Source organism: Glandiceps talaboti, chromosome 6 (genome assembly GCF_964340395.1).
Source record: "Glandiceps talaboti chromosome 6, keGlaTala1.1, whole genome shotgun sequence".
Lineage (NCBI taxonomy): Eukaryota > Metazoa > Hemichordata > Enteropneusta > Spengelidae > Glandiceps > Glandiceps talaboti.
In genome coordinates this window covers 14,789,710-14,804,519 of record NC_135554.1, presented here as the reverse complement: position 1 = coordinate 14,804,519, position 14,810 = coordinate 14,789,710, and the positions used below count along the sequence as shown (strand labels likewise).

The following is a 14,810-nucleotide window of genomic DNA, read 5'->3' as shown; positions in this document are numbered from 1 at the left end:
GATCAATTCTTTGTGTTAATGTCAATCTTATTTTCAGATGTATTGTTGATGTTTCATCATTATCATAAATGTAATTTGATGCAGTAATATTACCAGAATTAATAATGAAAGTGAGGTACATTTGTAATGTTTGGGTGACTCATTCACACTGTCACAGACTGTTGGTTAGTATGGCAGATATGCACATAGTCCATCAGTTAGGCCTTGGGAGTCCCACTGTAGCACCATTGGTCCATCAGTTTAGCCTTGGCGTGTCACTGTAACACTATTGGTCCATCAGTTAGTATTACATGCAACTGAATAACAAAGCCTTGGGATGGTTTCACTCCTATGTTTCTTGTATAATTGTATAAGTATTATAATAAGAAAGCATAGAGTTGTATATACATTGTAATCGTAAGACCCTTCCAAGGACTTCATACCTACCTAGCCAACAGTCTGTAAACTCATAGAATGAAAGATTAGTGTCTCATTTTATAGAGGAGATGTATGGGAGAGACTAATCTTCAGCCTATGTTACTGAGTCAACATTTACACATTGCAGAGTAATACTGATGAATGAATTTCATGTACTCTGTTAAACTACTGCTTCATAGCAATCAAACCTAGGACAGATGGCTTGTCAACTTCATCCATTTGTTTGCCATTGTTATCATCATGATCATCATCATGTCATCATCATCACTAGTGTCGATACTGTCATCACTATCATTGCCTTCATGTCATCCTAGTGCCGCAAACTGCATCATGATCTAGTAGTGTAATTGTCAAAGTTTTAAAAACGTAGTAACCTGTATAATAAATATTCAGCAGATATTGATATCACATTTGTATTTTGATAAGTGGTAAAATGTCCATGCAAATGTTATCTTTTCCTACATCCTATTTTGATATGCAGTTGAAGCAGTTGTATGACAGTTAAACTAATGTGCATACTGTGAACTACAAAACACACACACACACACACACACACACACACACACACACACACACACACACACACACAGTAGTGTAGAAATGCATGGTGTTGATATATTACATTGTAAGGTATAAATACGATAATGCATGGGTGACTATTAAAGTAATGAATGAAAGTAACCTATACTAGCATATTGCAGTCAGTTATATAAGGTGTAAAGCATGGTTCTCTCTGGGTGATTACATTCACAGAGTATATTTTCCACACTTACAAAAGAAGTAATCCATAGTCTCTCGTTTGGGGAAAATTCTAATTAAGCCACAGTGGGGGCCATGTGATTTTACAACATGGGATTATAGAGTCAGTAGTTGGTTTCACTCTGTAATTATGAAACAAACTTAACAATGTAGTGACATTTTCATGAAAGTTTCCCAGAACTCCAGCATTACTCTTTGGAGAACCCTATTGCAATTTAACGAAACCAAGGCAAACTATTTGATGGAAATCAACATTGGGGAAAAGTGTAGCAGTTGTAGAAATTGATTAGATGCACAATACATACTAAATGGAAGGAACGGTTTTGATCTAACTCACAACAGTTGTACTTCTTTGAAGGAAATCTGTGTCAGACAGGATGAAGTACATGGTTACCTGTGACTCTGTTACACTGTTATGTTTGGAAATGATAAGGCAGAGCTGTGATAAACCAAAAGACCATGTAGTGGTACATAGTGTTAAATATACTGCAGTACTCTCATTTATATTATTGGTTACCATATAATACAACACGAGATGAGTCTCTAATTAAACCAACTGATACTAAAATGGCATTCCTTTTACTCCCGTTGTACATCACAGTTATTCTTATCTACAGCTGTGTATGCTGTTGATATCATAATGTTGTGTATGAAACTAACTATTTGTATGTGTTTTTGTTGATTTCTTGCAGTCGTACTACACGTATGCTTACCAATAAATCCATGGTGCAGTCTTAAAGATTTAGAGTTGGTGTAGATGAAATGGGGCAGGACCCAGCCAATCAGGTTTCTGATGTTGGAAGACAACATGACAACAAATACTATAGACCATGTAGATTAATTTGAACACAGATCAACAATAGATCAACCATAGATAATATGTATCAACCATAAGCGATATAAATTAATCATACGTGGTATATATGATTTACATCACTATTCTTGAAATATAGCTATTGGTATCGAAACACAGATCATGATGCTCACTCAAACCACTGAATTCAACAAATAACAGCTGATGACCTGTGGGGAAGTGACAAGACTCTCAGCGATGATTTGTTTGATTCTTGTCAACGGTTTATGTTTTCAGCTACGTTGACTTCTTAGCTGTTGTAAGAGCAACCATGGCATGAACATTTGTGAAATTGTCTAGTATTATATCATGCATTTCAGTGAGTTACGTGTTTCTAGAGTTAGGGATGGACATATATTTTTTATCAAAACTGACCTTTCCTTGTATAGTACAATACAGGGAGACAATGTAGGAAAGATATGATGATCACATTTATGATATACTAGACTTGTTTCTTAATTTAAAAAATATATCTACTTCCCTTTGTAAATCTTTTGAACTGGTATACAGTTTATGTATACATATATATAAAAAACACACATTATTTTGCACAGCTGAGGTGATTGTAGATTTTCTTTATAAACGGGATAATGTAAGAAGGATATGAAATGAGCAGCAGGCCTGTAATTACTGTAGAACTTTTAGTCTAGTAAATCATTGCTAAATGTACAGAACACTATTTTGTAATGTATCTGCTTGATAGAAGAAAGAAGAAGATAAAAATAAAATGTGTAGTTCAGTACTGATAAGAGGGAGATACAAATAAAGGGTTTAGTTTAGGTGTTACTTTTAAAGAATCAACTGTAAATTATTTGTATTTGTGTATCAACAAGCAATAGAATTTATACCATAGAGTGCCACAATTCAGAATCTTTACAATACATGTGAGTGTCCACATTTTGACATCACTGTTTTTTTCTACCACTGATACATCTTCACTGATTGGCCAGTCTGTAAATAACGTTGCCACTGATTGGTTACTCTTTGTATGACTCCACTGATTGGCCAGTCTGTGAGTAACATTGCCACTGATTGGTCAGTCTTTGTATGTCCCCCATCACTGATTGACCAGTCTGTGAGTTATGAAGGCTCTGATCTGATTGGCTAGTGTATGTGTAACTTAGTCAATGAATGGACAGTTTTCGATGATCAGTCTTCGTATGAGTTGCCCACTGATTGGCCAGCCTTTGTACATGACTCATTAATTGGCCAGCCTTTGTAGTAGTCACTGATTGGCTAGTCTTTGTACATGACAAGGCATAAATCAGAGAGAGAGAGAGAGAGAGAGAGAGAGAGAGAGAGAGAATGTATCATTGTGTTTTGGATTTGAGAAATTGTTAATGTACTCTCACCATATCAATTAGTATTTACAACAAACATATTTGTATTTACTTGTCAGTCAGACTGAGATGTAACAATACCATTTCCATCCATACTTGTTTCCAGTTGTCAACTCTTCCATGTCAACATTCTAAACTTCCTTATATCAAGCGTCTTTTATCCCTTACCTTCAGTTTTTAATGAGAATTCGCCCCATGTGATTTTAAACAGACGTGAATTATTATTAGATGTAGTCATTTGATTTTTGATTTGAAAGCACCTTGAGTTGCCTAAATGTATTCCTGTAAGATCAAGACCTTCGGGTCAAAGGTCAATTTTAAATCAACCATGACTAGTAAGAGTAATGACTTGTGTAAAGTATTTTAAGAGACTGCTTATTTTTTTTAATGAACAATTGTTATTTGTAGGTCTCTTTGTAGAGTTTGAAATCATGTCAAGTTAATAAATACAGTATCCTTTTCTGTTGAGTTGAGTTGACGTCATGCAGTGTTCTACAGTTTCTTTTTGTTGTGTTTTACCAGATTTTAGCTAACTTAAGTTCAACACAAGTTATGAACTTGAAATATCTCAGTTTGGTTTAGTGCTTTCTTTTAACCAGGACATGTTTTGTTTACATGTGTACAGCTGTGTCATTTTATCTGGTATATGGAGTTATTTTTCTGTCTGTACAATAGCATTACAGATAATACACTTGATTTTTAGTGCCAAAAAGGATGTATTTTCTTGGTTTGGAGATTTCACATCACATTTTTGTCAACTTTATTCAATCATGTGTGAATAAAAACTCAAATTTACAAGAAAGTTCATGCAAAAAAACCCAGCTATACTCTTTTCAGAGATTAGAAGTCTGGAAATTATTTGATTTTAGATGTAACTGTGTTGTGGTCTTTGAGACATAGTTGATGTGATGTTATCTGTTTTTGACAGGACTCGGGAGTCCATCTCATTTAAAATTAGACCCATGAGCTTAAAGTATTAGCTCTGCAGTCTGTGTATACTTGTGTACCAAGTCAGCAGATGGACAAGAAAGGAAACTGACAATTCAGTCTTTTTTCGGGGGATGAGGGATGGATTCAGTAGTGTTTTTTTAATAATTGCCCAAAAAGGTTATCATTTTGAAAATACTGGCTCAAATATACCACCGTTAGTTACGTTGCCCATTAAAATGACCTGGTAAACAGCATTCACTGTGTTTTGATGTAATGGTTGCTATGGTAACATGGTGCAGTATGGGAAATTTGTTTCATTTTTGCAGGCTGTCATAAACTCCACATACACAGGTACAAAACTCAAAATTTGTTTGTGTGGCAATTTGAGCACAAAATAACAAACTTTTTGGTCCCGAAAAAATATATTTGCATGAACTTTCCGAACTTTTAACAGACATGAAATGTTACTTATTTGCGTGCATTTTTGAATATGTTCAATGAAGGACTTGTATTGTCTTATACTAATATTTTACAATTTTATGAAATAAATTTACCATGCATAAAATCTTATTAGGATTGCGCAATGAGATAAAGGTGAAACCTGTGTTGTAGTGCAGTGTGTCAAGATGTAGTGAGTATATAGCCAAAAGGGTAGCTGACAGTCGTATGTACTGGGTTCAAGTAGAAATCTAGGGGATCTCCGTGTACAATTGTATAATCTTAGACTGTAGCGTAGGACCAAAAGTACCATTTTTTCTTATGCCTGTATCATATTACCAATGTAAAATAGCAGATGAAATTTTGGAGCTGAGCTGTATTTTTCAGATTTTAAAAACTCAGTATAATGTAAATGTCTTTGAAAGTGTGTATAAAATGAAGAATTTCTATTGTTTTTTTCCCCCCAAACTATTGATATTTTCTGTAATTACTGACTATGGGGTATTTTATATCATGTGAGTTTTTAGCCTTTCATCCGAGACCATGAAATCCTTTGTGAAATTTCTCTCAGTCTTCACAAGTCTAGTTTGATACTGGTGTTTTTTTTCTTCCGTAACTGATATTTTAATATCTTTGAAATCAATAAACTGCAGTACAGATACTCTGTGTGTCTTTCATGTCTTCTGTCTTTGACACATTCACTAATATTGACATATACTAGCCCAGTGTCTTGGCTTGTGACAATGCTGACAATATACTAGCCCAGTGTCTTGGCTTGTGACAATGCTGACAATATACTAGCCCAGTGTCTTGGCTTGTGGCAATGCTGACAATATACTAGCCCAGTGTCTTGGCTTGTGACAATACTGACAATATACTAGCCCAGTGTCTTGGCTTGTGACAATGCTGACAATATACTAGCCCAGTGTCTTGGCTTGTGACAATACTGACAATATACTAGCCCAGTGTCTTGGCTTGTGACAATGCTGACAATATACTAGCCCAGTGTCTTGGCTTGTGACAATGCTGACAATATACTAGCCCAGTGTCTTGGCTTGTGACAATGCTGACAATATACTAGCCCAGTGTCTTGGCTTGTGACAATACTGACAATATACTAGCCCAGTGTCTTGGCTTGTGACAATACTGACAATATACTAGCCCAGTGTCTTGGCTTGTGACAATGCTGACAATATACTAGCCCAGTGTCTTGGCTTGTGACAATACTGACAATATACTAGCCCAGTGTCTTGGCTTGTGACAATACTGACAATATACTAGCCCAGTGTCTTGGCTTGTGACAATGCTGACAATATACTAGCCCAGTGTCTTGGCTTTTGACAATGCTGACAATATACTAGCCCAGTGTCTTGGCTTATGACAATGCTGACAATATACTAGCCCAGTGTCTTGGCTTGTGACAATGCTGACAATATACTAGCCCAGTGTCTTGGCTTGTGACAATGCTGACAATATACTACTAGCCCAGTGCAATAGACTTAAAGCTATGCAAAAACCGACCAAGTAACACAAGGGGACATCTAGTTTCGGGAATCCACCATAGAGTGACAGGTATTTGTACATTGCTATCTCGTTCAGTTTTCATTCATATTCAATTAGTCTGAATGTTTTTGTTTATTTGTCAACTCCACACCCTATTTCACTACAGAGTCACATGTGGACATGATAATGTCATCGGTTTATTAAATGTAGAACAGCTTTTGATATTAATTTCAAAATCACCCATTTCCGTGTTTACTTGTCTTGAGCATTCTGGTGAACAGCACAGTCAAGCCCAATACTCAATCTCTGGACTAACAATGTACACACCTTACCAGTTTTGAAATCAGCTAGGATTTGAACCAGACACTGAAATTTAAGATGCATGTCCCTGGGAGAGTACAACTTATTGTAGCCTGTTTACTGCACTGTTGAGATGCATCGTTAACTGGTTGTACCCCCTAGCCCTTGTAATCATGAGGGCTAGCAGGTACAACCAGCTAACGATGTATCTCAACAGTGCAGTAAACAGGCTAAACTTATTGCTGTGGTGTATACCATGATACTCTGAGATTAAAACCTGTGACGTTCCTAGGCCTTCAGTATTGTACACCCCAATCCTCCACCATCTACATACAGGTTAAACAATAATTCCAAGAAATGTTTGACAATCCGAGACCTTGTCTGCAAGGAACATACTTCATGGAGGAATCTTTTGTTCAGAAGTACAACAGTGCACAGGAAGCATGGTATTTTTGTCCCATTCATTTCATATTTATTAATAGAAACAAATACCACTATATTTGGCAATGAAAAGTACTGCAAAAGCAATAACATTTAGTTCAGTCAGTTCTAATGGCATCCATATTTACTGTGATCCAGCTATATATCCTGGTTATTATGGATTTGTACCAATCATTATTTCTATAGTTCAATCAGGAAGCTAGTCTGTAAGGTACGCCGTGACAGGGCGCCCTCACACATCGGCCGGTGAGGATGGAACGTCATGACGTATCTTACAGCCTATCAGGAACCATACTAGTTGATTCGTGTCCAACTATGTGTCCAGTTTGACCAGGATCAGTAGTGGTTGACTCTGATACACCGTCTTCCCCGTAGATCATTTCTCGAACTATTTTGTGACATCCAAAGTCCATCTCATTAGCAACTGACAAGAAACAGTCTTGTGCTAACCTTTTTTCTCGTGGTTGCTCAGCAACCATCAATTCGCCATACAAATACACACCCATTGCCTGCATGGAAAAGAATAAAACATGTTGACACCATAATATACTAGCAGTTATCTTTACACAGTTGTCAGTCTGGTTGGGAAACATGAAATATGAATTCACAATTGGTTATATTGCCAAGTGTACAGCATGCCCTGTCCTGTCTATTTGTTTTTAATTTAACCTTTGAAATGAAATATTTAAACTATTTAAAGGTCAAAATGATTCCGATCATTGCATTTTCCATCTTGTGGCACCTGATTGCACATGTGGATTCTATTAGCAGAGAAGTCTTTCATCACTAATAAATATAGCTTCCGCAGTTTATTTGACAATTCGAGATATACAATTTTTTAATGTAAATCCCTACCTGGTCCTCTGTAAGAAACTTCTTTACATCATCATAGCGCCCTCTGTGTTGATGTTTGACAAGTAATTCACACCATCGATGTCTGACATCAGCATTACCACTGCTTACATTGTAAGTCTTGTCAAGTTGATTGAGTGTAGATTTAGACATAGTGTCCAGCTCTAGTAGCTTCTCAAGAAGAAGGACAAGCTGGTCTGGTATCAACTGTAATGGTATTCACAACACTATTTATTGACTTCCAGTTTAATTGTATACCAAAAGACTAGTAAAATTCCATTTACCAAGTCACTTGACACAGTTTGTAAATTTTACACTGATCCATTGTCAACATAACGTTGAAGATATTGCACTATGATACATGTACAGATATAGACTATTAAGATATGTCATGATGTTCCTCCTTCACTGGCCTGCTGTTTGACCGATGTGTGAGGGCGCTCTGTCAGTGTACAATACTGACTAGTACAAATATATCCATAAGTTATACATGTACACAAGATTATTATTATTATTATTATTTTCACTTTATACTATCATTTCTGGTCATTTCTTTAAAATAATATAATCATTACTCACCTGTTTGCGCTCTGCACTGTCAAATAATATCTTTGTCTTCTTTCTTGGTGATTTCTTGCATTTCTGGTTGCTTCTGTCAATTATCAACCACTTTTGGAACTTAAAAAACAAAATCAAAATGTTGATAGCTTGCTAGCTTGTTCATGAGTAACTCAACAAGTGAGTCAGACATGAATTATTGTTGTAAATATATAATATGGAACATAGCCCAGTAAATTCAACTTTGAACTTAAACCCATGACCTCACCTCAACATTGACCTCTTCAACCAAACTGTTATTTTGGGTGAAATCATCAGGATTTAAGTCTTGAGGCATGCCAGGATGATCTAACCAGTCACGATAGATGGTTTCCGTGGTGATGCCTTGGTCCCTTCATTTAAAGACAAAATTCCAAACGTTTTTTATTTCTTAGATATGGCAAAGCAGAGATGTACAACTGTGAGTTCACCAATAGTTTAACTGTTGGTTGAAATTAATCACTTTATTGAATTCTAATTAATTGTTTCTAGTAATTATATTTTGTACAAATTTCACTTTTTTGTGTTATCGTAGGTTGGATAAGTAAACATGTTATTTTATGTAAAACATTACATTTTTTATATCTGTCTTTATCTTGCAAAGATTACTAGAAGTGATAGTTTGTAAGATTATCATACATTGTCTAATGTTATATGTCCTACCATACCAAAACCCTTCCATTTATTTTGGTACAACTACTTTATAAGATCTTACATCATATTCACATGGCGGCTGTACTTACTTGTAAGCTTACCACACATTCCTAAAGACATGACATTTTTATACTTCACTGGCTTTATCTATCTTATATAGAAAACTATTTAGCCAGTACTGTTACTATTCTTTATTGCCATGGCAACCCTATGGTCCTTACCTGAGATGTGGAAATGCACCAAAGTAGAGTTGAAATAATTCCTGTGATAAAACTTGCTGACAATGATGTATAGTGACATAGTTCCTGATAACTTGGTTAAAGTTGGACTGACCAACTAACTTGGCAAGATGTCGAAGCAAGAAGTAACCCTGTAAAGGAATAAGTTGGACTGATCAACTACCTTACCGAAGTGTTGAAGTAGGAAATAACCCTACCAAGAAATAAATAATAGTTAGTACATGTGATGACTTTCAGCCAATAATACAGGAACTGATTAGAGTGTTCACAATGATCACAATAACAAGTCTTTCAGGTTACACTGTCCTAGCAGGGATGTAATTTCTTGTCAGTTGCTATTTCAAGAATTTGTATTTAAATAATCTATATTTCCATTGTTGGGTATAATCATGAGTCTCCCTTGTAGGTATAACTGCCTACTTTTCCAATCGACCATTGCAGACTGCAAACTGGAAATTGAGAGTACAGCGCCCTCGCTCAAATCGGGGATATCACCACCTCATAGTACTGTTTCTTAAGAGATTTGTTCCTTGGTATTCTATAGAAGTATAAATCAGGGATGTGTTTTGCATTGTTCAGACATCAAGGAAAGCAGCAGTGCTCTATGATGAACAAGTAACCTATACAATGTATACCCCCAAGGTACACACAGACAGGAAGTAGAGCGCCACCATGGCAAATTTTGGAAAGGCATATTTACCTTTAAAGTTAGCTACATCCCTGCTTGGTGAAAATGAAACATGAGTCAATGACTTTAATATGATATTACATTATAAAATACAATGCTTGTTTTGATACACAACAATTTTTCTATAAATGTAAAAGAATTTCAATACATTTATTGAATTTGATGACATGGTAATATTAATATCAAATCACAACTTAAGTTTATAGTATGAACTCTAAATCATAAATATTGGTATGTGACAAATGTGTTCCTTGTATGTAGTGTATATGTAGCTTCAGATTGATAATATGAACATTCAAACTGAGAAACCTTGCTACTACAGACACATACAAAATACAGCTTTACTATACCTTGATATAATGGACTGGTAAAAACGCCTTCTCATAACTTGATGATTGACAATCTTAACAACTGAAAAACTTTGATTTTATGGACATAAGAGATACTTTTAGTGTACCTTGATATAATGGACTGTACCTTGATATAATGAACTGTACCTATGAACTGTACCTTGATATAGTGAACTGTACCTTGATATAATGGACTGTACCTATGATCTGTACCTAGATATAATGAACTGTACCTTGATATAATGGACTGTACGTTGATATAATGAACTGTACCTTGATATAATCGCCTGTACCTATGAACTGTACCTAGATATAATGAACTGTACCTTGATATAATGGACTTGCATGAAACCTTTCTCATGATTTAACCCATTTTTCACAAATGTAACCTCTCCATCTAGACTTTCACTTCCTGTAGTATCAACACCACTTGGTCTTAATGTCTGTAACTCTGCCTCTGTATTCTCTAGTTCTGCTTTCAATGCTCTATATCGTATAACTGATCTCAGATTGGAATGTTGGTCCTGTTCTTCTTTACTCCACTGTCATTAAACAAAGCAGGAGTTCAAAGTTAGAAGTTATAGTTGAAGTAACTATTTAAATGTACATTTGTATTTGGTAATTAGTAAATTTTGATGTGTATGAAAGGCAAGGATGTTTCACTTCAAGATCTCGCTTGAAAGTGTCACAGTTAACTTGACTTTCATTAACTTCTTACTATCCAACCATTTGGTCTAAATGACTCAGTAGAGATGGCAATATATGACCTCTGACCTGTATGTACCTGCTTAGCCTCTGCTTGTATCAAATCTTCCATGTATGTGGCAAATCCTTCACTCAGCCACTCCTCTGTCCAATCACGTGCCCCAATGATGAGTCCAAACCATGAATGACTGATTTCATGGGCTAGTCTGATACACATACTGTGGTCACCAGATAACAGAGATTGGGATAGGAATATAATACTGGGACTATGGTCAATATTGGAAAGAAAAACATACAATAAATAACAATGTGACTCATTTTGTAAAGATTAGACAATGAAGAATTCTAAACTATGATCAAACACTCTTGCATAAATATCAGGTTTGAACAAACTGTACTTTTCATAGCAAAGTAAAATGTCATCAAAGAAATAGAAAAATGAAGTTGAGTATTCTCATACTGTAATAGAGTTACTACCAAACCAGAGTGACTATAGAGTTTCAATCAGGAGACAATGTGTTTTACATCTCACACAAGGTTTTTTGTTACGAAATAACACAAAACAAAATACAGACACTGATAATGTGCAGCTAGCACATGAAACATTACATTGCCTTTATTTCGTTTTTATGCAATTTATAACAAAAGAACGCGTGAGATATAAAAAGCACTGTGCTTCTAAATTGAAAGTCTATAGTCACTCTGGTTTAGTAGTATTAACCTTTATCAAGGCTTTGCAACAACCTAAATATAACAATGTAAATATACCAATGAAATGATTAAAAACTGGATTTACAAATTTATTATACTACCTTGCCATTCCAAGACTTGAGAAGCACTTCGGTACAATAAGTAGATCTAGACGGCTGAATGGGTGTGGTCCTAGTAATGTAAAGACTGCTTGTAGATACATTGGTAAGCATGGACCAAACTCTGCTATAGCTTTCTGTAGAATAGATGATGGTGCATAGATCCGACATGGTAGGACAGATTGATCATATCGACCAATACGACATGGCCATTTGTTGTCATGACAACAATGTGGAGCAACATCAGATCTGGAAATCAAAGTTTCACAATGATACGATCTGTTACCATAGTAACACTATTTTGTACTGTTTTGCCTACACATTCCTAAATCAGCATTACTTTCCAATATGACTTTGTACTTTCATCATTATATTTATGCCTGTTTGGAAACAATATCATATCTGAATTGGTAATGAGATGAAACATTGAACCTGCACTAGCTTCAACTGGGACATTTTGTCCATACATTTACCTGACACACGATATCAAACCATGCATGTCCTGTGAAAACAGTGAAAAAGACTAAGAATTGATAGTTAAAATATAACCTACAGTTTTGCAGTTTTTATTCCAACATTGTCAACTGACTGGTTTACTTGAAAGCATGGCCACTGACCAATAGCTATTGCCAGCATTGAACACGGTATTGGTACACTCACTTCATAAAAATGTGAAATAATGCCTGTATGTGGAAGAAAGAAAACACAAACCTGTTAGATTCATAACTGGTATCATAGGTCTGTTGGTTGGTTATAATATCAACTCCACTCCACTGTCCAATGGCAACTGTTAGAGTAGACGATGGTGCTGGTACATTTACATGATAACAATATGATGTAACTCCTTGAAATACAAGAAATAGGGAATGTTTAGAGAACTGTCAGTGTAGAAATTAAACACACTTTCACTTGCTAATCAGATATCATTGTTTGATAAGGGATATCTGCAGTCGTCGTCGTCGTCATTGTCATTGTCGTCATCATCGTCGTCACCGCCATCGCCGTCGTCATCATCATCATCATCATCATCGTCATCATCATCATCATCATCATCATCATCATCATCATCATCATCATCATCATCATCATCATCATCACATTATCTTTCCTTACACAATAACCATACCTACCATCACTTTGTTGCTGGGTTACTGCTTCATCATCACCACTCATAAGTACAACATACTGCGATGGACAATGAATGATAGCTTGCCAGGTTGCCATGGCAATAGGTGGTTCTTGGCATGGAAATAAAGCTCTGTTATTGATCCAGGTACCTTGTGTGAATGCACACAGACTGTAACAAACCAGATATGAAGTAGTTGACAGTGGTCAATAGACATATTTACTTTAAAGGTAAAAGTAGAAATATTTTCAATGAATCTGTTGTATGTGTTGCTGTACTATTCAGATTGCTAAACCAACTCTAATGATGCAAGCTGCAATAACACTTTTATTGCAATGATGCATTCCTTTCCTTGTAGTTGACTATAGATCCACATTCTTTGGTGTCAGAGTTTTATATGAGGTGAATTTAAACTCAAGCCTAGTTTAATTGGAATTGCTATCTGTAAACTAAATGGTCTGAAAAGTCAAAACATATCAGTTCATGATATGTTGTGTATTTGTTTTCTTTCAATTGTATTGAAAAAATTTGTTTGGTAATTCTTAAGATTATTTCCGGTTATTTTATTTTGTTCATACTTACTTGTTATCTTGGTCATGGGCCCAACTAACTGAAGTACCTTCAGGGTTGCTATGGTAATGTATCCTAACAATAGCTGGGAAATCTATGACATCATGGACTCCATCCTTCCAAATTCTCACACACCATGGATCCATGGAAAAATGTAGTGAATTTCCAGGGAGCTCTTTACAGTTCCAGAATGCCTTGTTCCTAGCTTTACAATCAAAGCCATCAAATCCAAGAATGTCTTCAAGAATATGTGAGTCTGTGTTACCATGGTTACCACAAACTTGATCTGAAATGTCTCTGATGTTGTTTGTTGTGTGTATGTTATTGTCATGATGTACTATGCCACTATCAATAGTACTGTTTATGTCTTCTTGTGTATGACACCCATCATTAGTTTCTTTACTAGTCAACACAATTTCTTCAACTCTTTTTATAGTAATATCTCGACAATCAAGTGTGAAGTAAAATGGATTCCGATAATCATCATCTTTACTTTGTAATAGTTCTCCATCTAATATTTTTGGTTTTGTTCTTTCTTGTTGACTTTGACACTGGTGTGAGTCATCTCCTCTATCACCTTGACCTTGACCTGAGTCTTCACCTGTGATTTCATCTCGTAAGTTCCTGTGGTTACCTGAGGAAATACCTGCAGCTCGTCTTTTCGACATTACTGAATCATCTTCTCTTCCACTTACATCAGTTGTTTCACATGTAACACGTGGTTGTGATCTTTTCATTCCCTTAATATTTGGCTCACAAAAAAGTACGATATTTCCATGGAAACGTCGCTCATCAAAATTTACTTTGAGATCGACAATGAAATGTTTGACAAGAATATCCGTAGTGTTTGCCATCAACGGTAAATCCTTGCCTGGATCCAAGCCACCTGGGTCTACCGTACAGGGATCCATGGTTTCTGTAGCTAGCAGACGATAATTCCGACAGTATTTCCAGTTTTGAAATTAAATTTCTCTCTGTACCTCTTTTTCAATTGAGATGTATATAAATAATAGATATTAACGCTTTCAAAATAAATGGAGCGTTATAGAGTGATTTCGTTCCGTTCGTCTTATCCTCACGTACCTCATCATACGTTCATGATAAACTTTTATGGAACAGCTGCCTGAAAGGTCAGGTCAACAATAACCCTTGTGCGCACGCTCGTAAGCTGTTACGTTTGTTGCTATTACTGTTTCTTTTGTGTATCAGGACACTATACGTAAAGCAGGAATAATATAT

At 35.7% G+C, this 14,810-nt stretch overlaps 3 protein-coding genes across 7 annotated transcripts in view; 1 reads left to right on the top strand and 2 right to left on the bottom strand.

Annotated features, from left to right (window-relative positions):
* Positions 1-3,319, top strand: part of LOC144436061 (dual specificity protein phosphatase CDC14AB-like) — a 44,805-nt gene extending 41,486 nt beyond the window's left edge. For all 5 annotated transcript variants that reach the window (XM_078124719.1, XM_078124721.1, XM_078124722.1 and 2 more), the window contains one exon: positions 1,869-3,319. In XM_078124719.1, the coding sequence (XP_077980845.1) occupies positions 1,869-1,914 (46 nt within the window). In that variant the 3' untranslated portion in view covers positions 1,915-3,319. The remainder of the gene's footprint in view (positions 1-1,868) is intronic.
* A 3,710-nt stretch (positions 3,320-7,029) lies between these two features.
* On the bottom strand, positions 7,030-13,703 carry LOC144436361 (aminopeptidase O-like). Its single transcript, XM_078125145.1, has 11 exons — positions 13,584-13,703; positions 13,006-13,172; positions 12,587-12,719; positions 11,879-12,124; positions 11,146-11,332; positions 10,688-10,903; positions 9,306-9,454; positions 8,660-8,783; positions 8,413-8,511; positions 7,837-8,040; positions 7,030-7,490 (listed from the first exon to the last, which is right to left on the bottom strand). The coding sequence occupies exons 2-11, from the start codon at positions 13,097-13,099 to the stop codon at positions 7,254-7,256; spliced, it is 1,689 nt and encodes a 562-aa protein (XP_077981271.1). The 5' UTR covers positions 13,100-13,172; positions 13,584-13,703; the 3' UTR covers positions 7,030-7,253.
* LOC144436885 (aminopeptidase O-like) lies at positions 13,580-14,482 on the bottom strand. The gene has a single exon (XM_078125747.1). The coding sequence runs from the start codon at positions 14,480-14,482 to the stop codon at positions 13,580-13,582; it is 903 nt and encodes a 300-aa protein (XP_077981873.1).
* Positions 14,483-14,810: the final 328 nt, after the last annotated feature.